Below are 19,925 nucleotides of genomic sequence, written 5' to 3' on the forward strand. Positions count from 1 at the left end.
TCCGTAATTTTGGATCCGCAATTGCAGATCCACAGGAAGTAAACAAAAAAAATTGCCCCATGTGACTTTCAGCACCAGGGAGAGCTGAAGAGAAGGAAGTGTTGTGAAGTCACAGATATGACGTCGTTTGAGGTAGAAAAACTGATAATTTTGATACAGGAGAGGCCTGCCTTGTGGGACACAAGGGCTGAAGTCTACCATGACAGGATCATGAAGGACCAAGCATGGGAAGAAATTGGTAAAGAGCTGATAGGAACAGCATGGGACTCTGCCTCAGTGTCCAAGAAAGAAAAAATTAGTGAGTAAATAATATTTTAAAATCAGTGTAATTTTTAAAGGTTCATACACATATCCATGGAGCACGGTCTATGAAAACCAATCCTGCCGTGCTCTAGAATGCAGAAGTGCACGGCGTCATTGGTTGCAATGACGCAGTGCACTCCTGCACTCAGCAGCATAGCAAGCCGGGTTTTCATAGATTGTGACCGTGACATGGTGCAGCAGGTGCCTATGCGACATTATACTGCATGGGCCAGCAGGAGCACTCGGTGTCATTGGTTGCAATGACGCCGTGCACTCCTGCACTCAGCAGCATGGCAGGCGTGATGTAAAATTTATAATCCTAATATATTTTTTGTATTTTTATTTCAGTCCAGCAAATCAAGAAAAGATGGAATACCTGTCGGGACCAATTTCGGAGAGAATTGAATACTAAAAGCAGGAGTGGTGATGGAAGCATGAAAAAAAAAAACTATTTGTATACCCGACACCTTCAATTTCTTCTTCCAATAATGGATTTAAGAAGGTAAGTCATTTTTATATTTTTGTAGGACAGTGTAGCTTTTAGCAGTTACTAATTATAGTTGTTGTGCAGTTTGTTTGCTATGCTTAGGAAAGATCATCAGCATCTGATCAGAAGTTTGAGAAGGCAGCGGTGCTGGCAAAAGCAACGCGGGCTTCTGTGTTTACCGCTGGCCCAGTGACGTCACGACTAGTATCATTGGCCTGGGCACGGCTAAGCTCTCTTCAAGTGAACACAGATTAGCTGTGCCTAGGCCATTGATAATAGTCGTGACAATATTGGGCCGGCGGTAAATAGCGTTAAGGCCGCGGCGCTACTACCAGCAACGCTGCTTTCTCAAACAGCTGATCAGATGTTAATGATCTTTCCTGAGGATATAAAACAAACTGCAGAACACCTTTAATAAAATCAGTGCCTCAGACTGTAGCTCATGTCACGTAGATGTAATATTTTTTAGGGGTTTTAAATTATCCTTTGTTGCGCGGCTGTGCCACTCAATATGTTTATGCGCCCTGTATGTAATAACAGCTGAGCGCCTCAGACCTTGAGAAAAACAGCTCACCTTCTACCTGTCTGTGTCACCCTCCGCTGTGATTGGACAGCACCACAGCCAGATCAAAGAAACGGCCACGTAGAAAAGCTGGTGTCTCCTCCCCGTTGTTCCCCTGATATTAATTTGAATACAGGGCGCATAAACATAATGAGAGGCACAGTGGCGCAACAGAGGAGCAACAGAGGCGCATTAAACTAATTCTACCAATATGACATCTAGTTGACATGGACTGTAGCAGGCATGCTCAACCTGCGGCCCTCCAGCTGTTGTAAAGCTACAACTCCCATAATGCCCTGCTGTAGGCTGATAGCTGTAGGCTGTTCGGGCATGCTGGGAGTTGTGGTTTTGCCACAGCTGGAGGGCCGCAGGTTGAGCATGCCTGGACTATAGTGTTAGGTACGGCATTATTGAATACAAACTGATGGAAGGTGCTCTTTTAATAAATCAAATAATTGTAATATTACATTTATTTTACAGAACTGTGGACAATCTCTCGGACACTTCCAATCCACAAGCATTGTCCGGCAATTTGGCTGACAGACCAGGAATGTCCACAGATGATATCCAAGCGGAAAGTGAACATCCTGAGGCCATGGGGGAATCTTCCGTGGCTTCATTATCTCTCCTTAACCAGCCTCTGCTGGAAAGATCGCAAAATCCAGAAGAGGTCACAGAAGTGGTAGATGCTATTCAAGAACCAGTCCAGGCCAATCCAGAACCCAGCCAGCAACAAAGAGCAGCACCTGCTAGCCGTTCATCTGGCAGACGAGGCCAAAGGGTCATAACCGATTCCGGTTTAAATCTCCGTAGTCAGGCCGACATGATGGTTATGGAGTATTTAAACCGGAATCGGTCTGACGGCAAGGAAGAAGTAGCTTTAAAAGGGCTCGCTCCTTCCTTGCGCCGTGTGCCAGATGAACGGCAAACACGGTGCCTTTCTGCTCTGGTCATGGTACTAGATGAATTTACGGACCCTGAAGAGCCACATGATGTTCTGCACTTTTTAGAAAAGAGAAGAGACCAAAGATTAAAGGTCATAACTCCTCATTCCCGTCTTAACAGACCGGACACCCCAATTGTGCACACCCCTGGCCCATATACTAGGGAATTATTTGACTTATAATTTTTTTTTGCTTGAAATAAATCTTTGTTATCTTGTTTAAATTGTGTATGTGTGTTTTCTCTTCAAACATGTCATAATTGAATATTTTAATAATGATGACCTATTATCTATTTAGGTCATTATTTATAAAATATTATAAGTTATCATGTACCCTCTCATTTTTTGATCATAGCTGAACCCCACAGTCCCCCCCATTTTATCACCATGGCAGCTTCATTGTGCACATAAAGGGCAACACACTGCCGGGCAGATGCTTCTGGCAAGTAGTGTGTTTGGTGACGTTACCAGCAGTAATGCGCGTGCTTTTGCGCAGACCTAACAAAAAAGGCTAGGGCAGTGCTGAAGCCAGCCCATCAGAGCCGCTGATGTCATTAAACACACTGCTTGCCAGAAGCATATGCCCGCCATTGTGATTTTTTTTTATAAAATATCATTTTCAATGTGTGATCAAGCACATGTCAAAGCAGAGCATCAAGGGGCAGTGATGGTCAGTTTGCAGTGTTCGCCAACGAACACATGCGGCCTGCCATCTTGACTCACCCGTCCAGCGATGCACAGGTAAGCCCTTACCTGTGCCAGGAGCCGGTCTGAAATCAAATGCGGTCACCGGGAACAGGCAGTTCTGATAACAGCTCAATGATGGCCCCCGGCGGCTGTTCTCAGAACTGCCTGCTCCCGGAGACTGCATTTGATTTCAGACCGGCTCCTGGCACAGGTAAGGGCTTACCTGTGTATCGCTGGACGTGTGAGTCAAGATGGTAACCCGCATGTGTTCATTGGCAAACACTGCGAAATGGCCATCACAGTCAAGGGGACCTGTCCGCCAAATACACACGTCCATGTAAAACGGTCCATGAGATACCGGCCTGGATTCTTGCTGAGTGAAGGAGCGCACAGCCTCATTGGTTGCACTGATCTATACGAGTGTAGGTCTCATGCACAGGAACTTGTGAGCTCCTGCACTCACCAAGTATTCAGGCTGGTATCTCATGGTCCGTGTCTGTCATGTGCATTTTGATGAAAAGTGATGATCTCATATACTTACCTTTTCTGCGTAGAAGTGGAATCTTGATGGATTGCGTGCCTGATTACGTCTGGTGTAGTCCTTGTTCAACGCTGAAGGCAGACATATCCGATTTTTAGTAATAAAAATTGGACATGTTCGTGTTTAGCTGTGAGTACATACACATCTAAATAGTAACAAATTTTAAATTACATTATAATAGACGTAAGTCAAAATGAGGTATTAGAAGGTATTTACACCAAATTGTTAAAAAATGTGGATTTTACTAAATACCTCAGCCCGCAAGCCCACGTCAAGGGTCCTCATTCTGTTGCGAGTCCCTAATCTAAACTAACAACAGGGGATCTAACTAAACTAAGAAATTTCAATTTATTTTAAAATTTAAACCAGATTCCAGCTGAAATCAGCGTCTTCCACAGATGGCATCCAACTGCCACGACAATGCCCCCTCAGGACTGCAGAAGTAGTCGGCATAGAGTTCCCGAACAGCTAGTCCAGCTGTACCAGGGCGTCCAGGCCGGCTCAGGTCTAAACTGACTGAAGATGTCATATTTAGGCCCAAATCTGCATCTGTGGAGGCATCGTGGATCCTGGTGAAGTTGTGCAGCAGTACACAAGCCTGTATCACCAGGGTGGCATTGTCCGGATTCATCTGTATGGATGACATGAATACTCTCCACTTAGTGGACAGTATTCCGAAAGCGCACTCCACATACCGACGGGCGCGAGGCAATCGATAGTTGAATATGCGCTTCCGGTCATCCAGATCGCGTCTAGGGAAGGGCCGCATCAGGTGTGGTGCCAATGCAAATCCTTCATCTGCCACGATCACAAATGGAGCCGGCGGACCTGCAGATCCGGGAAGTCTACTGGGCTCTGGCAGGGCAAGCTGGTTTGTCTGAAGCCGTTCACCCATTCTGGAAGCACTAAAGATGCGGCTGTCTGAAGTGCTCCCGTAGGCCCCGATATCAACAATTACAAACTCGTAGTTACTGTCAGCCAAAGCCATCAGCACCACAGAAAAATACTGCTTGTAATTGAAGTACCGGGACCCTGAGTGAGGCGGCTTCTTCACACGGATATGCTTACCGTCCAGTGCCCCAATGCAGTTAGGAAACTGCGCAGATTGGTGAAATCCCTCGGCGATACGTAGCCAATCTTCCGCCTTGGGGGTGGGCATCGCCGCTTCTCTGAGACGCTGCCATATAACTTTGCAGGTATGGCAGACAATCCCAGAGATTGTGGAGATTCCAAGCAGAAACTCAAAATGTAAAGAAGCGAATGAGTTCCCGGTAGCAAGGAATCTAAAATAAAACAAAAAAAATAAAATTTGTTCTAACTTTCATTTTCATATAATAATATTTAATACACAGTATATAAAAATGGCACATTCACTTACCTCAGGGTGACAAGCAACCGTTGTTCAGCAGAAATGCAGCGCCTCATGCTGGTGTCCAGGAAATTAAGGTCAGGATGTAGAGAGACCAGCAGATGATCGAATGCTTCCATGGACATCCGGCAATAGCTTTTGAACTTTAAAGGGTCACGTCGCAGATCGTTGTATAACTTGTGAAATTGTCCTTTTTGAAGGCGCTGAGCAACAATGGGATGGACCCACTGCCGTCTCCTCTTCCTCCCCGGTTCTTCATCCAGCATAGATGACGGCCGTCTGAATCGCCGAGAGAGAATCCAGTGAAATAGTACGTTATCCATGTCTTCTGCCATGATTATCGCTGAGAAATCGGTAAAAAACTATGCCAGCCAAGCAGAGGTTTCTTACACATCTCTGAACGACACCAAAAGCACAATAAAATGGCGCCTGTACAAGCACATGTCCTCTGTTTTATACCCCTTTTTTTTTCTTTTCTTCTTTTGCTACCCTAGCAACATCTATTCTTCCTCCTTTTTTTTTTTTTTTTGCGGAAAAACGGAAACACGGAACGGATGCACTTTTTTTACGGAAAAACTGAAGGTTTTTGCGGAATCACGGAACCGCAAAAAAACGGACCGCAAATCTGGAAAGAAAAAAGACAGATGTGTGAATGTAGCCTCATGCCTCTTGTACATAGTCTTATTATCTTTTGGGAGACACCCATGTAATTTACCGTCAAAAAATTACTTGCTGGTTGAATAAAAGTAACTAAGTCAAAATTTGCCAGGGGTATGAATAATTATGGGCAGCACTGTATATGAACCTTCTCTCACATCTCAGGTCCCTTTGCAGACAAGTGTGTGTCACACTGCGAGTCCGCAGCACAGACGGCCTGAACACCCAGCACTTCCGGGGTCGCATAGCATTAAATCAATTTAGGATGCTATGTAACCCTTACAGTTCTAGAATGTTTTAGAGGACACCAGGGGCGTAGCGGGGGGGGGGGGGGGGAGGTTGGGGCAGGGGGGCCGTTGCCCCGGGCGCCAAATTGTAGGGGGCGCCAGGCAGAAGGCAGTAAAATGAGGGTGATGGAAGCCTATGGCTCCAATCCCCTCCGTTCCGCCTGGCATGAAGCTTTAATACGCAGTAGAGCGGTGCAGGAGTCCAGGAGATCGCGATTATATGACCGTGACCTCCTGCGCCGGGTCTCGCGAGATGACGCGATGACGTGATGACGCGGCGCAGGAGGGCACGGTGATGTGTTCCTGACAGTCTGCGCCGGGACGCCCAAGCAAAGACTGCAAGAGGTGATGAAGAGAGGTGAGTACTTTTTATTTTTTTTATGTAAGTACTGGGGGCCATACTGGGGGCACTATGGAGGTGGCCAGTATATTTAAAGAATGGGTACCGTTTTATATTATACAGAGGGGCCATGATACATTATACAGTAGGCCATTATATATTATAATTATACAAGGGGCCATTATATATTATACAGAGGGGCCATAATATATAATAATTATACAGAGGGACCATTATTAATAGCCTCTCTGTATAACTATAATATATAATGGCCCCTTGTATAATTATTATTTATTATGGCCCCTCTGTATATTATATATAGTGACCCCTCTGTAATATTAGGATATATAATGGCCCCTCTGTATTAATATTATATATATATATATATATATATATATAATGCCCCCTCTTTATAATTATTATATATAATGCCCCCTCTGTATAATTATTATATATAATGACCCATCTGTATAATTATTATTTGTGGTCATGGCTACGGCCAAGAGGTATCCGAAGAACCCTAGGGAGAAAACAACAGGAACAACCTAACCCAGCTAGGCGTGTCTTAGCTGACCTGACTAAATGGCTTGTTGTGTGCCCTAAGCCATGATCGTGGGTAGGCCTATAAGTGGGCAAAAACCAAGCCAAGTAGGATAGAAAAGGAATTTGAATGGCATGTACAAACTAATCCCCAAGCCAACTGCAAGGCATCCGGGATCTAGAGCGAGCATTCAGGGTATGTGAGGCAAGACCAGTAGGAAACCTACAACCCATCTTGTGGATGACAAGGCCAGAGACATGATGCTCAATATTGCGGATACTGCACCAAAGCAGAATGGAGGACCGAGAATACATTGTGAAATGGATCATAAAACCAACTGAAACTTGTAAAGTTTGGTTCTAGTGCGAGTACTGGCAATGCCCTGGCGTCAGGAGATCGTGGGACCAAAGCCTAACTGCCTAGACTATGCAGGAATGAGGGCCAAAAAGAACCATGTAGATAGGAAGAGAATCCTTGAATAGTTACCCAGACAACAGCTATCCGCGCTTTGTTCTACTGTGCGCCCCTGAGAATTGTTTTAACGCTTGAGACGTGAAGACCGACCTACTATCTGAATCTTCTACCATGAGAAAATGCTGGACCTTGTCCAAAATCCGATTCACCGTGGTTGTAGGGAGTCGGAGGTTAGTGGGGCAAGAAGCTATGAAGCCATAATATACAAGATTCTGTCTATGCCCTCCCATGAGTGAGGGAATGCAATGCAATGAAGCTACTGGCGAAAATGAATTCCTGGTCGTGGTAAAAAGGCAAAGACTTTGCGCGGGGACCTGGTTGACAAGATATGATCGACTACGATCAGAGACTGAAATGCTAGAGCGAATTGCCCTACTTGTTCTTCCTCTGGCAGGACCTGAACGAAAGCATGAACAATTAAAGAAAGACAAAATATCTGCGTAAGACACGACAATGATGCTGTAGGGCGAACCGGACCAGTGTGCGGTCAAAACATAAAGTGAGCGATCAACATGGATTATTAGGAAATTAGGGAAGCAGGTATGTATGCGATACCTAGGGGCCAAATCAGCCTAGATGCACAGATGGACAACCAACCAGGCAATGAGCCCAGCAGGTTTGAAAACAGTCGTCGGGCCCCCGAAGCCATGGGGCCGAAGCAGGTAGTCGGGCCCCCGAAGCCATGGGGCCGAAGCAGGTAGTCGGGCCCCCGAAGCCATGGGGCCAAAGCAGGTAGTCGGGCCCCCGAAGCCATGGGGCCAAAGCAGGTAGTCGGGCCCCCGAAGCCATGGGGCCAAAGCAGGTAGTCGGGCCCCCGAAGCCATGGGGCCGAAGCAGGTCGTCGGGCCCCCGAAGCCATGGGGCCGAGTTTTTTTTTTTTTTTAAAGAATTATAAGTATGAAAAGTGACATGAATGAGGTGCACGTGAATTAAACCATGAGCCTGACCTGACCGATGTGGCAGGCGATACCCAAGATAAACTACGTGGCCTGAATAACATGCGAGGCGAAATATCGTTAGGAACGAGACCTGACCAACGTGGAAGGTGACCCCAATAGTTCAACTGCATGACCTGAAAAGACGAAGGGAAACGTGACAGAAAATGGAGATAATAACGGACATTAACTAAAATTAATAACATAAGCTGGCAAGCAGGTAAAGATATGAGTCATTCAAAGCATAGCTGCACAGGTGGACAGACAACAATTGGTCAGACCCCTGAAGCCATGGGGCTGAAGCAACCACCAGAGGCCCATGGGGCCGGGCAGCCGCCAGGATGCGAACCTTAGAATTAAGGACGGCTGGGGAAAAGATAGGGCCTTAACCCAACGGGTTTAGTAAGCAACCGGGACTCGATAACCTAGAAAGACAAAGACATGGACTTGCATAACCTCCAACAGAAACCTGGGACACTAACCAGCCTACAACCATGTCGTACCCTTAACAAACAAAACATGAAAAGCGGTCAAGGGGCCCCTGGAGCCATGAGGCCGGATCGGTCATAGGGCCCCCGAAGCCAGAGGGATGACGTTGCGGTGACGATAAGTAATTAAAACGTAAGCCGGACCTGATGGCATATGAAGCGACTTGAATGATTGGATTGGCTAGAAGGTGGCCTAAGGAACATGACTGCCAACAGGCGCTAAAAATATAGACATTAGTAATCCGAAGCACGTGCATACATAAAACACTAACCACCGCGAACCATAAACGTAAACATGAAATGCCTGGGGCATTGCAAGTTCGCTAAGAGAAGTCTCTTATCGTGACAAACTAATGAACAGCTTGTGAAAACATAGCAGGAAACGTACTCCTATCGGCCCACTGACCTCCGCTGAGGAGCTGTTTGGTGAACTGGGGCAGGAGACCAATCTGAGTGAATACGAACCAGAAGTAAAAGGAGACCAATCTGAGTGAATACGAACCAGGATTAAACAGAAACTAGGCCTATGGAATGTAACAGACCACCGAGGAAGGTAACGTAAGCCTGGAAAGAACGCAGTTATGTTTGTCAGGAGAGAGGTACCAGAGCGGTGGGTGCAGACTGCCCCGGTGAGATTGAGCAAAACCATGATGTAGCAATAAACAGGAGAATGCAGCTTTGGATGTGAGTGGTACCTAAAAACATGGTATAGGCGCAGCTTTGAGTATGGGTAGCGCATGAAAAGCATGGTATAAAGCAGACGTATAAATGCAACCTGAAAGTATTGACGTGATGCGAAAGCAGACATGTGGACGCAGCTCTAGTAGTGAAAGGAGTATAGGACAAGATGTGAAAAGCAGACATGCGGACACAGCTTTGGATGTGAACGGAATATTAACTTGATGTGACAGCAGACATGGAAAGCGGCTTTGGTGAGTGGGGTATACAACCTGGTGTAGCAGTAGAAGTGTTAACACAACTTTGGGTATAAGCAGAGCATGAAAATTGGTATAAACGCAGCTCTGGTTGTGAGTGGAGCAAGGTGGGAACACCAGGGTGGTGCGTCCAGAGCATGAAAACGGAGTAACAGTAGCAGCTATGGCTGTAAGCCGAGTATACAACATGTAATAACAGGCATGTAATACGGATCCGGCTGTCGGCTGGGGACGGAATGAGATGTAACAGCCAACAGGTGAGTGCAGCTTGAATGTGAGACCAATCTGAGTGAATACGAACCAAGAGTAGAAAAGTGCAGTACAGTGAAGACGTGCGGATGCAGCATAAGACATGAAATAAAAGCCGAAAGTGTAAATGCCGCTCAGGATAACAGCGGAGCATGAAAGTATGAGATTGTGGATAAGCTCTGCCTGTATATTTATGTTTAAATTGTACTGGAGCTGTCATTTGGCATTCCAGGCACTAGAGGCCGCTGTTTTGCAGCACAGTCAGCATGCTTCTGGGTGAACCAGTAAGTGTTGATCTGACATGGTGGAAGGATTGTGCTGTGAGGCACTGAATCCGATCCCATCCTGGCTTGCGGATGTCCGGCAGTGAATGGAACTCAAGGGAAGGAGAGTATCTGCTGTCCCCTGTCTGGATCCAGCGCTTTGAAAGAGAGGTTGTCCCAGGAAGACCAGTTCCAGTGTATGGACAGAAAACCTTAGCATCAAGCAAGGCCGCACAGTTGCTGAGAGCTTGGTGGCCATCCCGGGTAAGCGGCATCCTAGGGCCCAGAACGGACGCAGGTCAGTACACCTGATTACCAATTGTACTTTACTGTTTGGCGCCTAAAGTAACAGAGACTAGCCTAGGCCTTGTATGAGCTAGTTAGATAGGGTTATAGCTTTGTTAGGCCTTACTGTACTGGACTGCAGCGCAGTAATTGACTTGCAGGCTCTGCTGCGTCTGCCACCGGTTAGGTGTGTCTTCTATAGCGGCACAGTGTGACTTGTAGGCTCTGCTGTGTACGCCAGCAGGCTAGGCCTGTCCCTCGGACAGGGACGGTGACTGTGGGCCTGGGGTATTACTTATACGGTTTGTACTTGTGTTAATACTGTTTCCAAAGTAAAGTTTATATTCTTGCATATAAAGCTGGTGTCAGTGTTGCTTCCATGTCTGTGACTTTGCTGTATCCTGGGGAGCCCACCCCGGTACACGGCTTACAAAAGTGAAATACACGAAGTTTAAAGATGGTGGTAGCGGGGGGAGGCGGGGGGGGGGGGGGGAGACACATGGCAAGGAACAGCTACAGCAAAAGGCCTAAACAATAAACGATGCGTCCGGGCTCCAAACATGACGTCACGTGCAGCCCGGGTAACTCTTACTTCAGCCGGATTGCTGTAAAGAAACATTTCATACGAGACGAACGAAGCAAAGTGAAACTTGTAAGATTTATAGGAACCAACTCTTATTACCAACAAACAAAAATGAAAAGCAAATGGAAGTATTTAGGCCCAAACAAGCAAACCTGAGGTAGCAGATTCTGAGGCGAAGCCTCCCGTTCGCTAGCAAAGTCGGATCCGACCGGCCTGGAGAGACGGCCCCGGCCCAACCTACTTATGTAGTATGGCGCGTGCATGCTACGGTAGCAGAGAGCAAAATAACGAGCTCCATGCTGCAAAGAAAGAATCCTACCACCAGAGAAGCTAGTGTGCTAATGGCACCTGAAAACGCACACCTGTGAGTGAGGGTGTGGCTCGTATATGAAGAGCCTCCGCCCCTCCCACAAATGCAGACTGACTAATCAGCCTTACCAACATATAATGACCCCTCTGTAAAATTAGGATATATAATGGCCCCTCTGTATTATTATAATATATAATGTCCCCTCTGTATAACTATAATATATAATGGCTCCTTTGTATAATTATTATTTATTATGGCCCCTCTGTATAACTATAATATATAATGGCCCCTCTGTATAACTATAATATATAATGGCCCCTCTGTATATTATATATAGTGACCCCTCTGTAATATTAGGATATATAATGGCCCCCTCTGTATAATTATTATATATAATGACCCCTCTGTAATATTAGGATATATAATGGCCCCTCTGTATTATTAGGATATATAATGGCCCCTCTGTATTATTAGGATATATAATGGCCCCTCTGTATAATATATAATGGCTCCTTTGTATAATTATTATTTATTATGGCCCCCTCTGTATAACTATAATATATAATGGCCTCTCTGTATATTATATATAGTGACCCCTCTGTAATATTAGGATATATAATGGCCCCCTCTGTAATATATATATATATATATATATATATATATATATACAGTGGAGGAAATAATTATTTGACCCCTCACTGATTTTGTAAGTTTGTCCAATGACAAAGAAATGAAAAGTCTCAGAACAGTATCATTTCAATGGTAGGTTTATTGTAACAGTGGCAGATAGCACATCAAAAGGAAAATCGAAAAAATAACTTTAAATAAAAGATAGCAACTGATTTGCATTTCATTGAGTGAAATAAGTATTTGAACCCCTACCAACCATTAAGAGTTCTGGCTCCCACAGAGTGGTTAGACACTTCTACTCAATTAGTCACCCTCATTAAGGACACCTGTCTTAACTAGTCACCTGTATAAAAGACACCTGTCCACAGAATCAATCAATCAAGCAGACTCCAAACTCTCCAACATGGGAAAGACCAAAGAGCTGTCCAAGGATGTCAGAGACAAAATTGTAGACCTGCACAAGGCTGGAATGGGCTACAAAACCATTAGCAAGAAGCTGGGAGAGAAGGTGACAACTGTTGGTGCGATTGTTCGAAAATGGAAGGAGCACAAAATGACCATCAATCGACCTCGCTCTGGGGCTCCACGCAAGATCTCACCTCGTGGGGTGTCAATGGTTCTGAGAAAGGTGAAAAAGCATCCTAGAACTACACGGGAGGAGTTAGTTAATGACCTCAAATTAGCAGGGACCACAGTCACCAAGAAAACCATTGGAAACACATTACACCGCAATGGATTAAAATCCTGCAGGGCTCGCAAGGTCCCCCTGCTCAGGAAGGCACATGTGCAGGCCCGTCTGAAGTTTGCCAATGAACACCTGAATGATTCAGAGAGTGACTGGGAGAAGGTGCTGTGGTCTGATGAGACCAAAATAGAGCTCTTTGGCATTAACTCAACTCGCTGTGTTTGGAGGAAGAAAAATGCTGCCTATGACCCCCAAAACACCGTCCCCACCGTCAAGCATGGGGGTGGAAACATTTTGCTTTGGGGGTGTTTTTCTGCTAAGGGCACAGGACAACTTATTCGCATAAACGGGAAAATGGACGGAGCCATGTATGGTGAAATCCTGAGCGACAACCTCCTTCCCTCTGCCAGGAAACTGAAAATGGGTCGTGGATGGGTGTTCCAGCACGACAATGACCCAAAACATACAGCAAAGGCAACAAAGGAGTGGCTCAAGAAGAAGCACATTAAGGTCATGGAGTGGCCTAGTCAGTCTCCGGACCTTAATCCAATCGAAAACCTATGGAGGGAGCTCAAGCTCAGAGTTGCACAGAGACAGCCTCGAAACCTTAGGGATTTAGAGATGATCTGCAAAGAGGAGTGGACCAACATTCCTCCTAAAATGTGCGCAAACTTGGTCATCAATTACAAGAAACGTTTGACCTCTGTGCTTGCAAACAAGGGTTTTTCCACCAAGTATTAAGTCTTTTTTTGTTAGAGGGTTCAAATACTTATTTCACTCAATGAAATGCAAATCAGTTGCTATCTTTTATTTAAAGTTATTTTTTCGATTTTCCTTTTGATGTGCTATCTGCCACTGTTACAATAAACCTACCATTGAAATGATACTGTTCTGAGACTTTTCATTTCTTTGTCATTGGACAAACTTACAAAATCAGTGAGGGGTCAAATAATTATTTCCTCCACTGTATATATATATATATATAATACCCCTATGTATAATCATTATATATTATGACCCCTCTGTAATATTAGGATATATAATGGACCCTCTGGATAATTACTATATATAATGGCCCCCTTTGTATTATTAGGATATATAATGGCCCATTATATATCCTAATATTACAGAGGGGTCATTATACAGAGTGGGGCATTATATATGATACTAATATTAATAAAACTCTGCAGAGATGTGACGGGGCTGAAAGAAGGTGTCATGGCGGTCTAATCTCTGAATGAAGACGCTGAGGAAAGTCTACATCACAGGAGACGTCACTGGATGGATGAGGTATGTGCTGCTGTATTATACTGTATATTTTGTAGTGATGTATGCAATGTCCAAACACATATTTGTTATACAGTAGGGTTGGGGGGTGGGGGGTGGATTGAGAATTTGGCGCACCCTGCTGCATCCTGGCCCCAGACTTCAGGTCACACTGTGCGTGTTCTGAATTCTGGGGCCTTATACCCATCTACTACATCATCTGTACTTAGAGCGTTGTCACCATGTTATCTGTGGTATTACATAGGACTGCCACATTAGCTGTAAAAGGGGCGTGTCCACAGGTTGGGAGGGGCGCAATACATGGCTCGCCCCGGGTGCTGGCAACCCATGCTACGCCACTGGAGGACACTGAGATAATACATTCCAGAACTGTAAGGGTTACATAGCATATTAAATCAATATAATGCTATGTTACCCTGGCAGTGCTGGGAGCTGTGCTGTGGACTTGCAGAATGACGCATGCTTGTCTGCAAGGGGCCTCACTCTTGTGTTTCATTTTGTCCTCATCAGATGCAGGTTGAATTGTGCACCTTTTCCCATTTGTCCTTTTACCTTGGATTATGCCTTTTATAGGTTGGTTCTATGGATCTTACATCAAATTCAGACCACACAGGGGGCATGGCCTAACTGTCATGGAGTTAGGACGCTTCTAGCATCCTTAATCATCCTCTGTTTATCCTGGCCATCCGTGCTACTATCCAAGTTTAACCACCTCCGGACCGCCTAACGCAGATCTGCGGTCCGGAGGTGGCAGCGCTGCGCACAGTCATGCATATACGTGTCATCTCGCGAGACGCAATATTTCCTGTGAACGCGCACACACAGGATCGAAAGATAAGCGAGCGGATCTCCAGCCTGCCAGCGGCGATCGTTCACTGGCAGGCTGGAGATGTGATTTTTTTTAACTCCTAACAGGTATATTAGACGCTGTTTTGATAAAAGCGTCTAATATACCTTCTACCTGGTCCTCTGGTGGTCCCTTTTGTTTGGATCGACCACCAGAGGACACAGGTAGCTGTGTAAAGTAGCACCAACCACAACTACACTACACTACACCCCCCCCTGTCACTTATTAACCCCTTATGAACCCCTGATCACTTCATATACACTCTCTGATCACCCCCCCCCCCTTAATTGATCACCCCCCTGTCATTGATCACCCCCCTGTAAGGCTCCATTCAGACGTCCGTATGATTTTTACGGATCCACGGAAACATGGATAGGATCCGCAAAACACATACGGACGTCTGAATGGAGCCTTACAGAGGGGTGATCAATGACAAGCGGGTGATCAGGCATATAGACTTGCTGATCACTTCCCTGTCATTGATCAACCCCCTGTAAGGCTCCATTCAGACGTCCGTATGATTTTTACGGATCCATGGATACATGGATCGGATCCGCAAAACACATACAGACGTCTGAATGGAGCCTTACAGGGGGGTGATCAATGACAAGGGGGTGATCACGCATATAGACTTCCTGATCACTTCCCTGTCATTGATCACCCCCCTGTCATTGATCACCCCCCTGTAAGGCTCCATTCAGACGTCTGTATGATTTTTACAAATCCATGGATACATGGATCGGATCCGCAAAACGCATACGGACATCTGAATGGAGCCTTACAGGGGGGTGATCACCCAAATAGACTTCCTGATCACCCCCCTGTCATCGATCACCCCCTGTAAGGCTCCATTCAGAAATTTTTTTAGGCCCAAGTTAGCGGAAATTGTTTTTTTTTTTTTTTTTTTTTTTTTTTTTCTTACCAAGTCTCATATTCCACTAACTTGTGTCAAAAAATAAAATCTCACATGAACTCACCATACCCCTCACGGAATCCAAATGCGTAAAAAGTTTTAGACATTTATATTCCAGACTTCTTCTCACACTTTAGGGCCCCTAAAATGCCAGGGCAGTATAAATACCCCACATGTGACCCCATTTCGGAAAGAAGACACCCCAAGGTATTCCGTGAGGGGCATATTGAGTCCATGAAAGATTGAAATTTTTGTCCCAAGTTAGCGGAAAGGGAGACTTTCGCTAACTTGTGCCAAAAAAAAAAAAATTCTAGGAACTTGCCATGCCCCTCACGGAATATCTTGGGGTGTCTTCTTTCCAAAATGGGGTCACATGTGGGGTATTTATACTACCCTGGCATTTTAGGGGCCCGAAAGCGTGAGAAGAAGTCTGGGATCCAAATGTCTAAAAATGCCCTCCTAAAAGGAATTTGGGCCGCTTTGCGCATCTAGGCTGCAAAAAAGTGTCACACATGTGGTATCGCCGTACTCAGGAGAAGTTGGGGAATGTGTTTTGGGGTGTCATTTTACATATACCCATGCTGGGTGAGATAAATATCGTGGTCAAATGCCAACTTTGTATTAAAAAAATGGGAAAAGTTGTCTTTTGCCAAGATATTTCTCTATGTAAAATGACACCCCAAAATACATTCCCCAACTTCTCCTGAGTACGGCGATACCAGATGTGTGACACTTTTTTGCAGCCTAGGTGGGCAAAGGGGCACACATTCCAAAGAGCACCTTTAGGATTTCACAGGTCATTTTTTACACATTTTGATTTCAAACTACTTTGCACACATTAGGGCCCCTAGAATGCCAGGGCAGTATAACTACCCCACAAGTGACCCCATTTTGGAAAGAAGACACCCCAAGGTATTCCTCGAGGGGCATGGTGAGTTCCTAGAATTTTTTTTTTTGTCACAAGTTAGTGGAAAATGATTTTTATATATTTTTTTTCTAACAAAGTCTCATATTCCACTAACTTGGGACACAAAATTAAAAATTCTAGGAACTCGCCATGCCCCTCACGGAATACCTTGGGGTGTCTTCTTTCCAAAATGGGGTCACTTGTGGTGTAGTTATACTGCCCTGGCAATTCAGGGGCCCATATGCCTGAGAAGTAGTTTGAAATCAAAATCTGTAAAAAATGGCCGGTGAAATCCTAAAGGTGCTCTTTGGAATGTGTGCCCCTTTGCCCACCTAGGCTGCAGAAAAGTGTCACACATCTGGTATCGCCGTACTCAGGAGAAGTTGGGCAATGTGTTTTGGGGTGTCATTTTACATATACCCATGCTGGGTGAGATAAATATCTTGGTCAAATGCCAACTTTGTATAAAAAAATGGGAAAAGTTGTCTTTTGCCAAGATATTTCTCTCACCCAGCATGGGTATATGTAAAATGACACCCCAAAATACATTCCCCAACTTCTCCTGAGTACGGCGATACCAGATGTGTGACACTTTTTTGCAGCCTAGGTGGGCAAAGGGGCACACATTCCAAAGTGCACCTTTCGGATTTCACCGGTCATTTTTTACAGATTTTGATTGCAAACTTCTTCTCACACATCTGGGCCCCTAGAATGCCAGGGCAGTATAACTACCCCACAAGTGACCCCATTTTGGAAAGAAGACACCCCAAGTTATTTTGTGATGGGCATAGTGAATTCATGGAAGTTTTTATTTTGTGTCACAAGTTAGTGGAATATGAGACTTTGTAAGAAAAAATAAAATAAAAATCATCATTTTCCTCTAACTTGTGACAAAAAATAAAAAGTTCTATGAACTCACTATGCCCATCAGTGAATACCTTAGGGTGTCTACTTTCCGAAATGGGGTCATTTGTGGGGTGTTTGTACTGTCTGGGCATTGTTGAACCTCAGGAAACATGACAGGTGCTCAGAAAGTCAGAGCTGCTTCAAAAAACGGAAATTCACATTTTTGTACCATAGTTTGTAAACGCTATAACTTTTACCCAAACCATTTTTTTTTTTTACCCAAACATTTTTTTTTTATCAAAGACATGTAGAACAATAAATTTAGTGAAAAATTTATATATTGATGTTGTTTTTTTTGCAAAATTTTACAACTGAAAGTGAAAAATGTCATTTTTTTGCAATAAAATCATTAAATTTCGATTAATAAAAAAAAAGTAAAAATGTCAGCAGCAATGAAATACCACCAAATGAAAGCTCTATTAGTGAGAAGAAAAGGAGGTAAAATTCATTTGGGTGGTAAGTTGCATGACCGAGCAATAAACGGTGAAGCAGTGTAGTGCAGAAGTGTAAAAAGTGGCCTGGTCATTAAGGGGGTTTCAGCTAGCGGGCTTGAAGTGGTTAAGAGCTGGTCTCCCCCTATCCAAGTGAAGCGGGGCTGTCTGGGGGCTATATGTTTAGTTTCCTGAGTCTCGGCACTGGGTGAAGTCTATTACCTGCCTCCGCTCTGCATGTTCCGGCGCCATCTTGGATCCTAGTGTCTCTATCTGTCAGCGCTTGTCTTCGCTTCGGGGACCGCGGGTCTGCACCTGCTATTAAGCGGGTAGGTTGATTCCCCTGCTACTTCCTCGTGGTGCCCCTGGATCTCCGAGCTCTGGATTGCTGGGGATCGCGGCAGCGCTGTTACAGGACTCAGGTGGGACGTGCAGGCTGAGACCGATCTGAGTTGTTGCTGGGTGTGGAGGACGCAGAGATGCTGGATCCTGGTCTGTGAGAGGGGCTGTGGACCAGTGGGGCTGACCAATGGCCCTAATCTCAATACCCTGTCTCCCTACCTGAATCTAATCAATATAAGCCTGTGCTTCTGTGTCTGGTGACACCAATATAAGAAGATTGGGCCGACTGCATACACTCATCAGGTACTGGGGGAAGGCTGCTGGTATCCTACACCACATTGACAGTTTTATTTCTTACTACTTAGGCCCTTGGGTCTGGCGGGGTCCCTTTTCTTTGGCGCATTCCCTTCCATGGGTCCTTGGACTGTCTGCCCTAGAGATCACCTGCTCCACGTGGGCCCGGAGGGTGACAACCCCTTTCTGCCACCCTATTTCAAGCCGTATATACATGGGCCGCATGACAGGTGTTTCTGGTGGGCCCCTTCCTCCTAAATTAATGGTGGATGTCATGAGTCAAACCGAAGACAAGGGTCTTGATACTTCGCCTGCCCAAGAGGCGATTGACTTGAGCAAAATAATGTCATCTATCAGGCAGTGTCAGTCCACCCTCACAGTCAAAATAAACTATCTGATGGTATGTGTAGGGATCTGGGACTCTAGGATGAACGAGTGTGTGTGTGTGTGAATGGTTGTCTGGTCTTGTATTAGTAAAAGCGACATGATGTATCACAGGAATGCCTTCTTTGTAACATATTGCCACTGTGTTATTTTGATGGATTTCCCCCGTATAGGGATCCTTGTATAAATACTGGATTGCGGACTTGTCGTCCGGTTGTCTTTGTAGCCCTTTGGGATTGAGAAGTTTGTAATTTTTTTTTTTAAATGCTTCTATATATAAACACTATAAAAAAATATATATATATTTAGACCACACAATGTGAATTGTGCTCAGGGCTGCATCTAGCCTTTCTGCTGCCTGAGGGGGCCCGTGTCAGCAAGTGCTGAAGTCATCTGAACCTGAAACCATACTGAATATAGTGTCTGTCCAGGAACTGAGAGTCTGACAAAGAATAATGTGGAAATTGCTGACATTCAGACACATTGCTGTAATTCATGATGGAAGAAGCTTGAAAGGTATTGGTCCAGTAAAAATCCCCATTTGACTCACGAAGCACCACTTCACAACCAGAAAATTTGCATTTGGTGTGCAGTGTCAGGAACACGAATAGTGGCCTCAATTTACTTAAAATCAACTGTGAATACCACACTTTATCTGGACATCTTTGACCAGTTTTACTAACTACAAGAAAAAATGCCCTGTTCTAACAAAATGCACACAACTCACAGAACAAGCTGGCATGGTTTCACGAACTGTGAGCAAGGGGTTATGCCCACTGTGACTTGTCCATATGTGATTTTTATCTGTGGGGAAATTTAAACCAGAAAGACTCTGAACTCAAGGAAAACATCAAACACTATCGGCAGCATCACTGTTGAAGAGATGCAAGCCACTCGCGCTTCCGGGCTTCTTACTGGCATCCTCTGCAGCCTATGAGGATGCCGGTAATAATTTAAATGCGCTAGATCTTGCTGAAGAGACGCAGGGCATTTAAGCTGCAATTCTTATTTTGGCCAGCAGGGGCAGACCAGAATAAGAAATTAGCAAGTTTAAGGCTAC

The 19,925-nt window shown here is 45.0% G+C and overlaps 1 protein-coding gene across 1 annotated transcript; it reads left to right on the forward strand.

Moving 5' to 3' along the window:
* The first annotated feature begins 758 nt into the window (after positions 1 to 758).
* On the forward strand, positions 759 to 2,478 carry LOC122931618. The gene is made up of 2 exons (XM_044285694.1): positions 759 to 805; positions 1,833 to 2,478. The coding sequence occupies exons 1-2, from the start codon at positions 792 to 794 to the stop codon at positions 2,476 to 2,478; spliced, it is 660 nt and encodes a 219-aa protein (XP_044141629.1). The 5' UTR covers positions 759 to 791.
* The last annotated feature ends 17,447 nt before the right edge of the window (positions 2,479 to 19,925 follow it).

Source organism: Bufo gargarizans, chromosome 3 (genome assembly GCF_014858855.1).
Source record: "Bufo gargarizans isolate SCDJY-AF-19 chromosome 3, ASM1485885v1, whole genome shotgun sequence".
Classification (NCBI taxonomy): domain Eukaryota; kingdom Metazoa; phylum Chordata; class Amphibia; order Anura; family Bufonidae; genus Bufo; species Bufo gargarizans.